The sequence below is a fragment of the Pseudophryne corroboree genome, chromosome 4, assembly GCF_028390025.1.
Source record: "Pseudophryne corroboree isolate aPseCor3 chromosome 4, aPseCor3.hap2, whole genome shotgun sequence".
NCBI lineage: Eukaryota > Metazoa > Chordata > Amphibia > Anura > Myobatrachidae > Pseudophryne > Pseudophryne corroboree.
In genome coordinates, this window is record NC_086447.1 from 900493942 (window position 1) to 900511989 (window position 18048).

The following is an 18048-nucleotide window of genomic DNA, read 5'->3' on the forward strand; positions in this document are numbered from 1 at the left end:
TCCTTTGGCTGGCTGGATGTGGGCTTACACCTCGGCAGAGATCTATAAATGTACACTAATATGTATTCAAATTGCCAGGAGCTAGTCAGAACAGAACATATCGGATGTGATTGTGGATGTTGGGGAAATATTTTATCACAGGCAGCAGACGTCCTGGCATCAATCCCACTGAAGTACACCGCAGCCTGCAGCATTATTCACACAATGATTGATAATGCAGAATAATAGCTGTCACTTAGATATACTGTAGAGCAAATAGAACAAAAATGTCAAATATCTCAAGTACTTGGTGTGCATAAGAACATTTCCATATACCAGGGGTTCTCAAACTTTTTTGAATCACGGCATCCTAGAGCATCAGAAATTTTTTCAAGGCACCCCAAGGCCAAAAGTTTCTTATTGAGAAATTTAGAAAAGTATTAAATTAAGTAAATTGGGTTTATATGTCATCCTTAGGTTCTATTGTGTGGTGAATGACAAGATTTCTGTTTGCCCACATATTTTCTGACTGGCAGCCACCAGCACTGGTTTTGCCTATTACATTGATTGGTAATGGACCACCAATACACGGCACCCCTGCAAGTGTCCTGCGGCACCCCATGGTGCCACGGCACACAGTTTGAGAACAACGCCATATAGATTGGTGAATGCCACTTGAAGCTCTTTTACATGAATATGCTGCCTTTTATTTTGAGATAAGTGGCCCTTTCATAGTGACTCTCCTCAGTAGATGCTACCTACAGTCTGTATCATGTTATATTTTCTCGCCTAGGAACATGACATCTCAGGCACAAGCTCTGGTACAGAAGATGAAGGAGAGCACTGTGAGTATTATTATTATCCTTTATTTATATGGCGCCACAAGGGTCCCGCAGCGCCCAATTACCGAGTACATAAAAGTATGACCAACATGGTCAAGCCACCCCCTTCCCAAAATGACCAGTAACCTAACCCTCTACCCCTAAGTCTCCCCACAAACCCCGCTGTCAGGAAGTGACCATTTTGGGGGCATTAACGGGGAATGGCAGTAAAAACGCAGGAGTGTCTTAGCCGTATTGGGGGAGTGTATCTGCCTTCAGCTGCAATCATGTATGGATAGAAACATGGCTTCAGCGTCGCTAACACCTATCTAAAGCTTCTCGAGGTACAGTATGTATAGATTGCGAATGTGTACGCAATTGTGAATGAGTATGCGACGACTCCGATGGGCATCTCTTAGAATTTCTGGACGTCAGCTTCACTTGCTAACATTATCAGTTCCGTAGCCTATAAATTCGCAATTGCGTACACGTGAATTAGGCCCTGTCCTCTTGTGTTTGTACAAGCAGCTTTACTAAGGGGTCTATTCATGAAGCAGTGAAAAGTGTGGAGAAGTGAGCCAGTGGAGAAGTTGCCCATGGCAACCAATCAGCATTGAAGTAACATCTATAATTTGCATACTATACAATTGTACGGAGCAGCTGATTGGTTGCCATGGGCAAATTCTCCACTGGCTCAGTTCTCCACACTTTTCACTGCTTCATGAATAGACCCCTAAATGCATTGTTTTTTCTTTACCTCTGGTGTTTCAAGTACATTATATCAGATCTGTGTTGTATCCAAGAGCAACTACACTAAGCAATTTGGTCCAGGACATCAGAGTGGGGAACCACAAAGTCGGTATTTAGTAAAAGTAACATATACGCATTGACATTGCTCTGCACGTAGAAGCCACCTATTGCGTAGATTGGGGTTTCCGCAGCAGTGCAACAACAGTAGGGCTCTATCACCTCTGCTTGTGCTGATGTACGTGCTGTATATGCAGATAAATACCCACAAACCACAGTATTTTGGAAAATATGATATAACATGAAACACGCAGCAGACGTACAAATGACGCTGTATTGTTCCATCCTCTGTCAGGTTATTAACTTTGAAGAAGACTGGAAGCTAATCACAGTTTTCATTGGCTACAATGATGCCTGCCAGTACTGCCAGAATAGGGTAAGTGAATGAATACACCGCGTCTGTGTCGCACCCAGCATGCGTCCTGATTGTGTCCGTACTGAGTGACAGTTGTGATTTAAGACGCACACAGGGAGAAGTGTAGTGCAAAAAGTAGTGAGTGATCCCGGGCAGTGACCGGGAGGTGTCTTAGCGCACGCGCGGAGATGGTCCGTTTTATAGGCGTGTAATGGGAGTATTGCAGGCGTGTCGGGGAAAGTAGTTACATACACTGACGCTGAACAGCTCATAAAGGAGGCCATACTCAGACTGAGAAACTGATCCAGCTATAGTGCTGCTGCAAATTTCAATGGTGTGACCAATGGTGCGTTCAGACAGGTGTGGTTCATAGCGTCACCACACTTAGGTCGACAGTGTCTAGGTCCACCACTATTGGTTGACAGTGACTAAGTCGACAGACAAAATAGGTCGACACACGCATTATGTCGACAAGACAAAAGGTCGACGTGATGTTTTTTTTAAATTTTGGTTCGTTTTCTTCGTAGAGTGACCGGTAAGCCCCAACTAGTGCACCGTGTCCCCGCGCATTGCTCGCTTCGCTCACAATGCTTCGGGCAAGGTGCCTCGCTGCGCTTGGCACAGGTTACTATTCCCAATTGTAGTCCACGTGGATCGTAAAGTATGAAAAATTTACAAAAAAAAAAAAATTGTGAAAAACTCATGTTGACCTAGAACATGTCGACCTAGAACCCCTGTTGACCTAATGCATGTCAACCAATAGTGGTCAACCTAGAGACCGGATACCAGTCAGACATATGGATGTACACCAGGGATGGGCGTTGTAGCAGCATTTGCATAAAGTAGGAGACGGGTGACTGTCCAGAATCAGCTCCCATATGTTACCATATGATGACTGCGTGTATACGGTACACTGAGCATACACCTTTTCCAGCAAATATCACCAAACATAATAATCTGATCTTCTTCTTTTCAGGACCGGTATTCTCTGGGGAATCACATCCAACATCTAACCCACGCGCTGGACATATTGTATAATGAGGTACGGACGCATTTATTGTCATTTCTATATCAAGGGTTTAATAACCTGCTGAGACTGGTGGCAGATTACACACATGGGCCCATAAATATATATTTAGTTAGAGTTACTTCATTTTTTAAATGTCCTCTCTGATAGGTCCTGGATGGGATGTCCAGGGGGGTTGTGGTGCTGGGGTGTGGTATCGAGGATTGTGTCATTTAATAACAATGAAGGTAAATTGCAGAACACTATGAGCCGGGTGGGTAAGAATTCAGTGCAGCATCTTACAAACCTCCCCTTGTGCTCAGCCCAGACCAAACTCCGTTTCTCGGTTTTCAGGTGAATTTCAACTTTTTTAATCATTGTTAAAAACGTGGTAAACACAGACATGCTGCAGCTTACGTGGGTGGAGCTAGGAGAACCAGTAGCCAATTAGAGCATTAGAATGTTAACCGCAGCACAGAGTATTTCATATAGTTTAGTGTGGTGGTTTTTGGACCAATCTGTAGCCAATATGAGCGTGTAAATGGTAAAGAGCACTTGAGACCCCCCTTGTGTGCTCTGTATTTCCCTCAGAACCCCAGTAACCTAAGAGCATCCTCCCCAAGCAGGCCTTCTTCAGGTCACACTGCAGGAGACTTGTGACAATTATTGCACTGGAAAGACTGGGCTGTGCGAGTAGAGAGCTCACTCCTTTAGCGGCTGGGGGAACTTGACCGTGAGACAGCATAGCACATATACAGTCATTTTGTTCTCACTACATAATGCGCAAGGTACTGAAGACAGGTCCACTCTACCAGCAGCAGAGAGTAGTGATATCAGGCCCCTTTCTAACTGGGTCTGGTGTCACCCACCTCTGTATGTTCCAAAGCTCATATGTCTCAGCTGTTATATTGTGGTCTCACCACAGATCCCTCGAGTTTTCGTGAACCTGGTGGAGATAATGGAGGTGGAAGGACTGCGTAAGGTCACCTCGGAGAACATCGGCTGCAGCCTTTTAAAGCCGTGAGTGTTCGCTCATCTCTAGTTGGTATTACAGTCTGGTTTGTGTTTTCCCAACTGGCAGAACTGGAACCAAAAACTTTCACTTTGTATTTGTTAGTTTCCTACAACTTTATTTAATGTCATTAATTAAGAAGTTTGTTCCAATTGGTTGAATAAGGAAACATTTGATGACCCAGGGCCATTGTGTTTGCAGATTCGGATTTAGACCTCATGGGGCCCCAGACAAGACAGCGGCTTGGTCTCCTCTAGCCCCTCTCACTAGAGAGACAGTGCAGCAAGAAGGACTTCCCCTGCTGCTTTGTTATAGCTGTCGGAAAGGGGCCCCAGAGGAAGTTTGGGGGCAAACTTGTCGACTTTGAACTGAATAACTCCGGGAATTGCTGCATTATACAGTGGGTTGGGGCCAGTATGGCATAAATCAATGCGAAATGCGTCAGCAATCCTCCAGACTGCCCATGTTATGGTTGGAAGTGGACAACAGGCGGAAGGCTGATGTACTCTCAAGAAACTGGGAGAACCCTCCAAATTTCAAGAGTCACATTTAGCAGAATGTATAGTTTGCGATCACAGCTAGATGATGATGGTGTAAGTCTGCAGTGTGGCAGGGTTGGGGTATAGTAAAGGAAAAAGTCCGCACAGAACAAGAATAACGGGGAGTATTCCACTCAATGCTGAATTGTGCCAGGAACCACGTGTAGTTCAGCTGTCACATCAAGAAACAGGCAAATAGTCTGAGGAACACGTTCTCATGTTTATCGATGACTATATTCATGTTTAGTAGAACATTTTTCTTTCCGCTATACAGATGTGATGTTTTATTGGTTGGGTCTTTGAGTGACAGTGACTATGGGGTGGGGGTACAGGGAGAAGGCGGGACTATCATAGCAGCTCCTATTGGTCAGCGCTGATACATGGATTGTTTCCATTTATTCCAATATTATGGTTATAGATAGGGATCAAATAATGTTAACATAAGAAAACAGGAAGATTGTTCAGGCCAAAGAATACTGTACATTCCTTATTTATTTGTAGGCAACAAATAATGTGAAACTTAGCCCCATATATCACAGTATCCTGGGTGCATCAAGAATCTGTATTATTGGAAACTAAGACCTGTGAATGATATATTTTGGTGGTACAATAGATAATTATGCTGGGAAATGGGGACACACTGTATAGGAGCGCAATAATACAGATATAGAAGGGGTGCAAAGCTCACCTCTTATGTTATAGACTCTCCCGGATCACCAACATAAACTAGAAGCAGAGTTCTCATGTTAAAATTAATTTTGTTTTTGCTGTTTGTGTGAAAGAAACCTGTACGTATATTTCTTATGTCTTCCGCACCCGGAGGATGAGTCTCCCAACTGATTGTGTCATTTGCCTCCACCTCTTGTAGCATCTACTGCCCCTGCTTTGTGAACCCGCGGGACGGTTCTCCAGAACTGAATGAAGTTAAGAAATTCAACAGAGATTTGCAGGTGAGAGGGGGGTTGTTAGGTTTATGTAATGGATGTAGCTGGAAGGACGCACTGCATAATTAGCAAAACAGTAATATAAAACCATGGGACATTTCAATAAACTGATGTGTCAGATCCATAGATGTGTTATTGAGGCTTCCACTTTCAATGAGATTTGGTGACTTTTACTCCACGCTGCTGCCAAGCCACCGAAGTAGATGGGGTCCTTTAAGATAAAATTAGGAGAAAATGAAAACTTTTGTTCTGGGAACTTTTTAAAACTTGCCTTGGATAAAATGAAAAACAAAGAGCTTGGACTGCACTAGGATATATAAAAGTATTATATTTGTAGATTACCATGTCACGTGATGCAGGGCCGGTCCTAGACCTTGTGGCGCCCAGGGCGAAAGATTCCTGTGGCGCCCCCCTCCCCCCCACGGTAAAATAGAGTTGGTGCACGCCGAAGGCGCACGCTCAAAAATAGGGGCATGGCTTCTTCATAGGGAAGGGGCATGGCCAGAGTTATCCCCAGCCCCGCTCCTGCTTCCGGACCGCTGCTGCTGCTGTCTCCGGATGCCGGCTCCTCTCTACGGGAGAGACGTCATGGTGTCTCTCCCATAGCAGCGCCGCACTGACACTAGAGGTCAATTATGACCTGTAGTGTCAGTCAGCGACACCAGCTGCAGCGGGCGCCTACACAGCCCCCGGCGCCTGCTGCAGCCAGGGAGAGGGGGGATCAGGATTAGTGGCTCTTGCCACGGCGGTGTTGGCGGCGCCCTCAGGGTAGCGGCGCCCCGGGCAAAAAGAATGCTTGCCTGTGGCAAGAGCCGCTACTAACGTGATGACAGGCGGGTGATCTGCTGCCTGTGCTATAGTTCCGTGTGAGTCTATTAGATCACCTTCTCTTCTTCTCCCATTAGATACAAGTGGCCGCCTTGGCTGAGAAATACCAGGGCCGGGAGGACTTTGCCGCAGTGGCGCAGCCATTCTTCCAAAATACCATGTTGCCAGTGGACAAGGTAAGTCATGTACCACCCGTCACGTGCCATGATGAGTTCCTTATCTACTTTGCATAACTGGAATGTAGTTATGTGACCGGCAGTAACTCTGTCCTCGGGTAGCAGGGGAAGATCTCACTGTTGTCATTATGTATAGTAATAGTATTATTATGTATGGTTCCCATATTATAACCATTTAACCACGGTCTTATTCAGATTGTATTTGTTTGACACTGATGAAGGGAGTATTGTGGGGGAGTGAGGATATGGGGAGGCACAGAAAACATGGCCTGGGAGGGTAGAGAGTGTATATTTGTCCCTGACCTTTCCAACAAATCATCTTTACCCAGATGACTCTTTATTGCCTCAGCCACAGTCTTCCCTTCTATGTATAGAACAGCACCTAGACGTAAGTAGACACTTTAGCACTTTTGGTGTGAGCGAGAGCACCGGCGCTCCCCTAACCCCTATCTCCTGGCCTGAGACAAAATATAATTTTACTACCAATTAGTAAATATTTTAAATGATTTATATGGGAGTCTGACTCGTCACTCTTCATCCTTCTTGTTGAGCTGACAAATGAATGTGCTGCCTGTCCGCTGTTGGCTGAGACAGACTGAGTAGTGGGTTTACTTCTTCTTCCAATGGTGACTTCAACATGGGGGTGAATCGACGGATAAATACTCTCTGTGTAGGGAAAGAAAATCTTATAATCTGCACTAATGCTCAGACTGCCATTCACATTACGGCAATATTACAAGCTGGGGATGTTATTCAAGGGATGCTGCTTAATAAGGGGCATGTGGAGGGGTCTGATGGCACACAAGGGGCATGTGGAGGGGTCTGATGGCACACAAGGGGCATGTGGAGGGGTCTGATGGCACACAATGAGCATGTGGAGAGGTCTCATGGCACACAAGGGGCATGTGGAGGGGTCTGATGGCACACAATGGGCATGTGGAGAGGTCTCATGGCACACAAGGGGCATGTGGAGGGGTCTGGCACTTGAAGGGCATGTGGAGGGGTCTGATGGCACACAATGGGCATGTGGAGAGGTCTCATGGCACACAAGGGGCATGTGGAGGGGTCTGATGGCACACAATGGGCATGTGGAGAGGTCTCATGGCACACAAGGGGCATGTGGAGGGGTCTGGCACTTGAAGGGCATGTGGAGGGGTCTGATGGCACACAATGGGCATGTGGAGAGGTCTCATGGCACACAAGGGGCATGTGGAGGGGTCTGGCACTTGAAGGGCATGTGGAGGGGTCTGATGGCACACAATGGGCATGTGGAGAGGTCTCATGGCACACAAGGGGCATGTGGAGGGGTCTGGCACTTGAAGGGCATGTGGAGGGGTCTGATGACACACAAGGGGCATTCAGAGGGGTCTGATGGCACATAAGGGTCATCTGGAAGGGACTTATGGGGCATATAGGGGCACGTGGAGTGGTCTGATGGCATAAAATTAGCACATGAGGGGGTCTAATGGCCATTTAAGAGGCATGTGGAGAATACAATTGTGATGGGAGTCAGAAAAATAATAAACACAAAGGTAGGTAGACTTTTAACTGTATAATATTTCTGTTGAATGATATCATAAATTCTCCCAGGGAGGTGCACCATAGAATATGTATAGTAAGGATAGGCTAATTATCCGTATTCCCTTATTAAACATGGACACATCTAACACAGCTGTAATTTCAGCACACATCCACATGTCCTCATTCCCCCCAATACTTCATTCCCATTTCATGCCTTACCCCTTATTTGTTATAGAGTTGTACACCAGTATACTCCAACGTTCTCCCTAGTTGGTAGAGAAATGCATTACAGTGTTGTTTCCAGGAGTGTAAGTCCAGTTACCCTACGGCACAGTGAGACATTCTCACTGGTTCTCTATGATAACAGTACAGTTGCTAAGGCTGAAAGGTAACATGACTCAAATATTGAACTTAATAAAAGGTGAAGCCTGTAGGACCAAGCTGACGATAAATATCTGTCTGTGGGCAATGACTCCTGCCCCGCTAACAATCCAGGGTTTAAGGATATCTGTGCTTGAGAAAAGTGCAGTCATATTGATACAACCACCTGCATGGATATCCTTAACTCCTGAACTGCTATTGGAGCTTGAAGACAAGAGCTGGGAACCAACGGTGAAAGCCAAAAATGAGTGAAGATTTAAACAAACGTTAGATAGAAAGCAACTGGATGTGTATGGGAAAGTAAGGAAGATGTGACAGGAGGAGGGTGAGAATCTGACAGTGCGTGGGTAGTAATTGGGCAAAGCACTCAGACCAGGGCTGTCTGCATAGCGTTTTAGGCCCTGGGCAGAACAATACACTGGGGTCCCTCCCTACACACCTATTCACAGGAACTGATAAAAAAAAATCATGCAGTCCCGTGATGCCTCTCCACGTTTCCGTACATACAGTGAATGACTGTCCGCACTCTCATTGGTGGATAGCTCCAGCCATCCACCAATCATCATACTGACAGCCATTCACTGTCTGGCTGCAGGCTGGGATGCAGATGGAGTATGCTGTCTGGCCATTCTGATTGTGTGACCACCACCTTTGCTCGGAGTCCCCTACAATTGTGGGGTCTTGGGCTGCTGCTCATTGTGTATATATGTTAAGATGGCCCTGACCCAGACATTAGCCTGAGAGCTGAATGGTCGGATCTGCCCTATTATGACTCGTCTTAGTCTATTTACAGTGTAAATTCCATGAATACAGTATGTATGTTACTATATAGTGTACGTGTCCAAGCTTCATGTAACTTGCTGTATCTGATCTCTATACACCAGCTCGGAGAACCGGACGTCAGCTTCTTCTCGGCTGACTGCTTCCACTTTAGTGAGAGGGGACACGCGGAGATGGCCATCGCTTTGTGGAACAATATGGTGAGTTTGGCGCTCTCCTCAGCCGGTGTGGTGTTAGGGGCAGATGTGATGGACGCAATGAGTGTTTGCTGCCTAGTGAAAAACCTCATCACAATGGGGGGTAATTAAGAGTTGATCGAAGATCATTTGCTCTGACATGCGGGGGGACGCCCAGCACAGGGCTAGTCCGCCCCGCATGTCAGGCCTTCCCTCGTCGGGTACAATGCTTTTGTACCCGGCGAGTAGCCCTCTGCCAGCGCAGCGCCTGCGTGCTGGCAGGGAGCTACCTGCCGCGTCCCGGGTCGCAGCGGCTGCATGTGATGTCACACAGCTGCCGCGGCCCACCCCCCAATGGTCCGGACACGCCTCTATTGTCCGGAAGGTGCCCCGCCAACAGCGTCCTAACGCGGTTGGCACGCCCCGTCCCACCCCGCGACCGCCTCTGCCTGTCAATCAGGCAGAGGCAATCGCAGCCCTGAGATGCTGATAGCATCTCACTGGGTTCCCGTGGTGCGCACGCGCAGTGCGGTCGCTGTGTGTGCGCACTCCACACAGTAATTCAGACTGCGACCGCCGCCGCTGCAGCGATCCAGTCTGAATTACCCCCAATGTGTCAGTCTCTGCTGCATGATATGATTTACCTGTTCTGTGTGACAAGCCATAACCTTATTCAGTTGTAGTGACATCCGTTATGTGCGGCTGAGGCAAAAAAGGCGCAAATTTCACTCATAAACAGAGTTCCAGCTGCGATCAAGATGTGTTCCTGTCCACGACTGCTGTATATGCGCCTGCTTTACGCCAGGAACACGACTGCTGTATATATACACCCACTTTATGACAGGAATACGACTGCTGTATATGCGCCTGCTTTACGCCAGGAACACGACTGCGGTATACACCCACTTTATGACAGGAACACGACTGCTGTATATGTGCCCGCTTTACGCGAGGAACACGACTGTTGTATATGCGCCCGCTTTACGCCAGGAACACGACTGCGGTATACACCCACTTTATGACAGGAACACGACTGCTGTATATGTGCCCGCTTTACGCGAGGAACACGACTGTTGTATATGCGCCCGCTTTACGCCAGGAACACGACTGCTGTGTACGCTCACTTTACGTCAGGAACACGACTGCTGTATATGCGCTCGCTTTACGCCAGGAACACGACTGCTGTATACGCTCACTTTACGTCAGGAACACGACTGCTGTATATGTGCCCGCTTTACGTCAGGAACACGACTGCTGTATACACCCACTTTACGTCAGGAACACGACTGCTGTATATGCGCCCGCTTTACGCCAGGAACACGACTGCTGTATACGCCCACTTTACGCCAGGAACACGACTGCTGTATACGCCCACTTTATGACAGGAACACAACTGCTGTATATGTACCCGCTTTACGCCAGGAACACAACTGCTGTATATGCGCTCGCTTTACGCCAGGAACACGACTGCTGTATACGCTCACTTTACGTCAGGAACACGACTGCTGTATATGTGCCCGCTTTACGTCAGGAACACGACTGCTGTATATGTGCCCGCTTTACGCGAGGAACACGACTGTTGTATATGCGCCCGCTTTACGCCAGGAACACGACTGCTGTATACGCTCACTTTACGTCAGGAACACGACTGCTGTATATGTGCCCGCTTTACGCGAGGAACACGACTGTTGTATATGCGCCCGCTTTACGCCAGGAACACGACTGCTGTATACGCTCACTTTACGTCAGGAACACGACTGCTGTATACGCCCACTTTACGCCAGGAACACGACTGCTGTATACGCCCACTTTATGACAGGAACACAACTGCTGTATATGTACCCGCTTTACGCCAGGAACACAACTGCTGTATATGCGCTCGCTTTACGCCAGGAACACGACTGCTGTATACGCTCACTTTACGTCAGGAACACGACTGCTGTATATGTGCCCGCTTTACGTCAGGAACACGACTGCTGTATACACCCACTTTATGACAGGAACACAACTGCTGTATATGCGTCCGCTTTACGCCAGGAACACGACTGCTGTATACACCCACTTTATGACAGGAACACAACTGCTGTATATGCGTCCACTTTACGCCAGGAACACGACTGCTATATATGCACCCCCTTTACGCCAGGAACACAACTGCTGTATATGCGCCCGCTTTACGCCAGGAACACGACTGCTGTATACGCCCACTTTATGTCAGGAACACGACTGCTGTATATGTGCCCGCTTTACGTCAGGAACACGACTGCTGTATATGCGCCCGCTTTATGTCAGGAGTGCGAGTGCTGTATATGCTGTTTGTCTAAGGGTGATTTAATTCCCCAAAACACATGTGCCCAAAAAATACTAATCATGTTTAAAATAAAAACTGCAATACCACTTTAAGCCACCAGGTGGCAGATCCCTTCCATTCAAACCATGGGGAGAATGTAGCCGGGCGTGAGAATCAGGAAGGGAGAGATTTTGTGAGTTTTCCTGTTGTTTTCTATTAAAGCGGCAATAATTATTGACATGGCAAAATCAACTTGATAATTCCATGTAAATGATTGCCAGTTAAAAAAAATCAAAAAACAACAGGAGAACTCTCTCAAAATCTCTCCCTTCCTAATTCTCACACCCTGTTACGGAACCCCCATGTATTGTTGTAGAGGGGATACGGTCATTAGGTCGACAGCACTTAGGTCGACAGTCATTAGGTGACCACTATTGGTCGACATGCATTAGGTCGACATGTACTAGGTCGACCTGGAAAAAGGTCGACTACGATAGGGAACAGTAACCTGTGCAGAGCGCTGCGGTAGCGGAGCCATGCAAGGGGACACGGTGCACTAATTGGGGTTCCCCGTCACTTTACGAAGAAACCGACACCAAAAAAAGGGAAAAAACTCACGTCGACCTTTTTACGTGTCAACATAATGATCCATACGCATTGTAGAGTGCCTGTATTAGGACAGTATTTATATACTGTACGTTGCTGTAGCTTCTCGCAGGTAGGGTGGGATGTTTTCCTATAATAATACCATCATGTTTTCTCAACTGCGCATGTGCAGAACCTGTCCGGTATGGTCGTGCGTCGTCGTGCGTTCAATCATTTGGGGGAGGGGTGGTGACGAGAAGTGTTTACCAAAACGTAGCCGTGTCACCTCCATTTTATGGGAGTGCTGAGACCAGTGCCTGCCTCTTCCGAATTCTGCCGCACACTGCCATATTAGGAGGGCGGTGCAGACGTTGACTGACAGCTAGCCAGGCTTGCTACGCAGAAATACACAGCATGGATTGGTCAATTCATACAAGGGGAGGGGTCAGTTATGTCACTGCCCCTCTGTCTCCACTATTTGTCCTGTATTACATCTCATTAGCTATATATATGTGGTCGGGCTGTTATCTGTTCTGGAGGGAGGAGCCAATACGTCACTTTTCAACCGAGCTGCAGTGGAAAATCAGGGTCACACTGAACTGCTTAATTTATGAACAGGTCTCCTACCACAAATAGCTTGGTTCTTTAGGCTCTGTTATGTCTTCTGTAACCATTGCCTATTTCTCATTTTATCCACAGCTGGAGCCTGTCGGCCAGAAACAGAACTATAACAACTTCACCCACGATCGCAACAAGCTGAAGTGTCCGTCCAATGTAAGTCGCTCTGCTCAGGATCTAACGTTTACTCCTCCAAGCCGTCTTCTTTACACCAGGACCTCTAATATAAAAACTCAGCTTTCCATCTATTATCCCAGATCGTTCTCTCAGGTTGTGGTTGTGTGTCGTTCTCTGCATACAAACACGCAGCAGCCTTGCAGATCGAAGCACCTGCATACAAACACTCGGCGGCCTCGCAGATCCAAGCACCTGCATACAAACACGCAGCGGCCTCGCAGATCCAAGCACCTGCATACAAACACGCAGCAGCCTCGCAGATCCAAGCACCTGCATACAAAACACTCGGCGGCCTCGCAGATCCAAGCACCTGCATACAAACACTCGGCGGCCTCGCAGATCCAAGCACCTGCATACAAACACGCAGCAGCCTCGCAGATCCAAGCACCTGCATACAAACATGCAGCGGCCTCGCAGATCCAAGCACCTGCATACAAACATGCAGCGGCCTCGCAGATCCAAGCACCTGCATACAAACACTCGGCGGCCTCGCAGATCCAAGCACCTGCATACAAACACTCGGCGGCCTCGCAGATCCAAGCACCTGCATACAAACACGCAGCAGCCTCGCAGATCCAAGCACCTGCATACAAACATGCAGCGGCCTCGCAGATCCAAGCACCTGCATACAAACACGCAGCGGCCTCGCAGATCCAAGCACCTGCATACAAACACGCAGCAGCCTCACAGATCCAAACACCTGCATACAAACACTCGGCGGCCTCGCAGATCCAAGCACCTGCATACAAACACGCAGCAGCCTCGCAGATCCAAGCACCTGCATACAAACATGCAGCGGCCTCGCAGATCCAAGCACCTGCATACAAACACGCAGCGGCCTCGCAGATCCAAGCACCTGCATACAAACACGCAGCAGCCTCACAGATCCAAACACCTGCATACAAACACTCGGCGGCCTCGCAGATCCAAGCACCTGCATACAAACACTCGGCGGCCTCGCAGATCCAAGCACCTGCATACAAACATGCAGCGGCCTCGCAGATCCAAGCACCTGCATACAAACACGCAGCGGCCTCGCAGATCCAAGCACCTGTATACAAACACGCAGCGGCCTCGCAGATCCAAGCACCTGCATACAAACACGCAGCGGCCTCGCAGATCCAAGCACCTGCATAGAAACACGCAGCAGCCTTGCAGATCCAAGCACCTGCATACAAACACGCAGCGGCCTCACCGATCCAAACACTTGCATACAAACACGCAGCGGCCTCGCAGATTCAAGCACCTGCATACAAACACGCAGCGGCCTCGCAGATCCAAGCACCTGCATAGAAACATGCAGCAGCCTCGCAGATCCAAGCACCTGCATACAAACACGCAGCGGCCTCACAGATCCAAGCACCTGCATACAAACATGTGGCGGCCTCTCAGATCCAAGCACCTGCATACAAACATGTGGCGGCCTCTCAGATCCAAGCACCTGCATACAAACACGCAGCGGCCTCTCAGATCCAAGCACCTGCATACAAACACGCAGCGGCCTCGCAGATCCAAGCACCTGCATACAAACACGCAGCGGCCTCTCAGATCCAAGCACCTGCATACAAACACGCAGCGGCCTCGCAGATCCTTCCATAATCGACCATCTGAGTAATCTTATGTTTGTGCATAATGGGCCTAATTCAGTAAGGATAGCAAATTCTGCTAATTATGAGAATTTGCTATCCTTTTCCTAGCATGCTGACCGGCGCCTCCCCCAGTTAAACAAGGAGAAATTGCGATCTGCTTGTTAGCAGAAACTACAGTAAGGATGCCTCCCCTGCCGGCGCAGGAGACCCGCCACCATCTTCCTGATCGCGGCGGCTGCATGTGATTGCGCCCCTGACACGGCCCCGTTCGGCCACCTCCACCCCGCAACGCTCCGTTTCCTCCCTGGAAATGGAGCGTTCCCTGCATGCGCCCGTGGGCCGATCGCAAACATTCCGGTTGGATAGTGATTTGCAATCCAACCTGACTTAGGCCCAATATCTTCAGGAATTGAGATGCCGGCGCCAGGTTCTGTGTGTGTGGGATCACAGTTGTAGGCTGATACACACCTTGAAAATGGTCATTGTTTTTGCTGGCACTCTCCATTGCCTCCCCCAAACGTTCCCTGACTGTCAGTCACTTTGTGAATAAATCCTCACTGCGAGCAGCAATGCTAAGGTACCTTGGCAATGGCCCTCATTCCGAGTTGTTCGCTCGCAAGCTGCTTTTAGCAGCTTTGCACACGCTAAGCCGCCGCCTACTGGGAGTGAATCTTGGCTTATCAAAATTGCGAACGAAAGATTCGCAATATTGCGAAAAGACTTCTCTGTGCAGTTTCTGAGTAGCTCGAGACTTACTCGGCATCTGCGATCAGTTCAGTGCTTGTCGTTCCTGGTTTGACGTCACAAACACACCCAGCGTTCGCCCAGACACTCCTCCGTTTCTCCAGCCACTCCCGCGTTTTTCCCAGAAACGGTAGCGTTTTTTTCGCACACTCCCATAAAACGGCCTGTTTCCGCCCAGAAACACCCACTTCCTGTCAATCACATTACGATCACCAGAACGAAGAAAAAAACCTCGTAATGCCGTGAGTAAAATACCTAACTGCATAGCAAATTTACTTGGCGCAGTCGCACTGCGGACATTGCGCATGCGCATTAGCGACTAATCGCTCCGTTGCGAGAAAAAAATAACGAGCAAACAACTCGGAATGACCCCCAATGTGCGCAGTGCAACCGTGATGCATGCACAGTCATCCATAATAGCTCAGCTGCGTAAATATCGGCATTGCATCCCTGAATGAGGCCCACAGTTCCTGACGGAGACGTTGCCCATGGCAGCCAATCAGCTGCTATGTATACTTTTAAAGTAGTATGCAAATTATATATGTTACATTAATGCTGATTTGTTCTTCTCCACTGGCTCACTTCACTTTTATCACTGCTCAGTATATCTCCCCATTAGAATCTTAGGGACCAGGGGGTCTATTTACTAAGCCACGGAGAGAGAGAAAGTGAATAAAGTTCCAGCCAATCAGCTCCTAACTACCATGTGACAGGCTGTGTTTGAAAAATGACAGTTAGGAGCTGATTGGCTGGTACTTTATCTCCAGCCACTTTATCTCCAGCCACGGCTTGGTAAATAAACCATCATGTTTGCGCCAGGGAAAAGAGGGACCTAAGATGTTGTCTTTGGTTAAATAGCTCCCTTGCTACAGGCATGGCCTCCTGATGTACCCCACCCCCTATAGCCAGGTAATTCCATACTTACGACTTTATGGCTGCTCTCTCCTAGGGAGCAACCAGGTCTGCTCAGCAGGGGGCGGGGCAGTGACGTGACGAGTAGAGGGGGCGGACCAGAGGCGGAATAGGGGCAGGGCGGAGGTGGGGTGGGGGTGTGGCTGGTGTATCGCATCAGTTAAGCCACGCCCCCGCTGTGTAATGCCGCTATTACCGGCATTATACTGCAGGGGGCATGGCTATGATGACGCGATCCAACAAGAATCGCGTCATTGACTGCCTGCTAAGTGGGCAGCCGGGAAGGGGGGATCCCAGAAATCAGGAGACTTGCCTGCTCTTCCGGGGAACCGGGAGGGTCACCCGATTTTCGGTAGCCTTCTGGCCATTCCGGGTGAGTAGGCAAGTATGGGTAATTCGAGTTTTGAGTGTGTCTTGTGTCTGCAAACTGAGAGGCACCTTTGTCCTGCAGCCACACTCCCCGTGGAGTACATTGAACACAGCTTATACCCATCACGCCAATCTGGGCACTGTCACCTTTACTGTAGACTTTTGGGACTTCATGGTCAAGCTCTCCTGTCTACAGGTGTATTGATAATGCAGGATAGTGTCTGCTGAGAAATGTTTCTCCATGGCTGATCTGCACGTTGTGTTCTTCTCTCAGGACCACCCGTACCTCTTCACTCTGAAGAACAGTTTACCACTAGAGGATGAAGAGCCAACACAGAAACCAGAGCCACCACCAGTAAACACTGTGCCAAAAGATGACGACCAGGTGCCATACTGGGCTGTTATAGTGGCCTCCATCGGTGGCGTGGCTCTGGGATGTGCCGTTGTTGGGGTTGCGATGTCGGTGATCTATCGGAAGCGAGCGCATAAACAGAAACGACTTAGCGAGAGCGGCTCCTCCTTCTGAGAGAACCTGTGGTGCTCATGACATCATGAACAGTATTTATCTTTTAGTAGAACATATCTCCATTTAGTAGAACAATATCCAGTTTGTCCTCAGCCTCGTCTGACCACCACCACAACCACCACCACCACCACAATAGCATAAAACACCCTGGACACTGGATCTAATGTGATATCTGCAATAATGAGACACTCTTAGTGGGGGGGATCAGTTCTCATCAATGACCGCTAAGTGTTGCTTGAAACCATACGGAACACTGGAATCTCACGACCACCAACTTTGACAATTTTCCCTTGCAAGTCATAGGACAGTTTGGCTACTGTAATATCCTGAGGATGTGCGCCGGGTACATGGCGGTGGCAGATCAGCGAGAGATTAGTTCCCCATATAACAGTATATGTTATACCTCCAAATGAATCACAGCCTAATACAACCATGTGCACAGCTGTGAGTACAGCAGATTACACCAGAGGAACCTCCTCATGGCCGTGTGCAGACCCGACGTGGGTTTGACAGCGACCGTTCCGTAAATAGATCATAAATAGTATGATTTAGCACCGGTGGCGCAGTGAAATGTATTACCTTCTCACAGATACAGGGAATATGTACAAAATAATCTTTGCAAAGACAAACTCTCATTATAATGTGAATCTTTGTGCAAATGATCACAAAATAAAGAACATACACTCTACGTGGAACTTTGTTGTGTGCAATGAATTGTCTTGTGTAGCGGGCGAGGGGGCGGGATGTGGGAAAGAGATTGGCGAGGTAGGTGTAAGTGGGACACAATGAAGTAAGAAAGGGGCATGCTTGCAAGGAGTTGCTATGGATCAGGGCACATGAGGTAGGGAATGGTACGGAGGGGGAATGTGGGTACAGGCAAGTGAGGAGAGGGGCATGTAGGTACGAGCAGGTG

The 18048-nt window shown here is 48.4% G+C and overlaps 1 protein-coding gene across 1 annotated transcript in view; it reads left to right on the forward strand.

Annotated features, from left to right (window-relative positions):
* Positions 1 to 17830, forward strand: part of PLB1 (phospholipase B1) — a 191824-nt gene extending 173994 nt beyond the window's left edge. The window contains exons 46-54 of the mRNA XM_063919416.1: positions 773 to 824; positions 1903 to 1983; positions 2939 to 3004; positions 3894 to 3988; positions 5388 to 5469; positions 6369 to 6467; positions 9254 to 9349; positions 12900 to 12974; positions 16884 to 17830. Of these exons, the coding sequence (XP_063775486.1) occupies positions 773 to 824; positions 1903 to 1983; positions 2939 to 3004; positions 3894 to 3988; positions 5388 to 5469; positions 6369 to 6467; positions 9254 to 9349; positions 12900 to 12974; positions 16884 to 17135 (898 nt within the window). The 3' untranslated portion in view covers positions 17136 to 17830. The remainder of the gene's footprint in view (positions 1 to 772; positions 825 to 1902; positions 1984 to 2938; positions 3005 to 3893; positions 3989 to 5387; positions 5470 to 6368; positions 6468 to 9253; positions 9350 to 12899; positions 12975 to 16883) is intronic.
* The last annotated feature ends 218 nt before the right edge of the window (positions 17831 to 18048 follow it).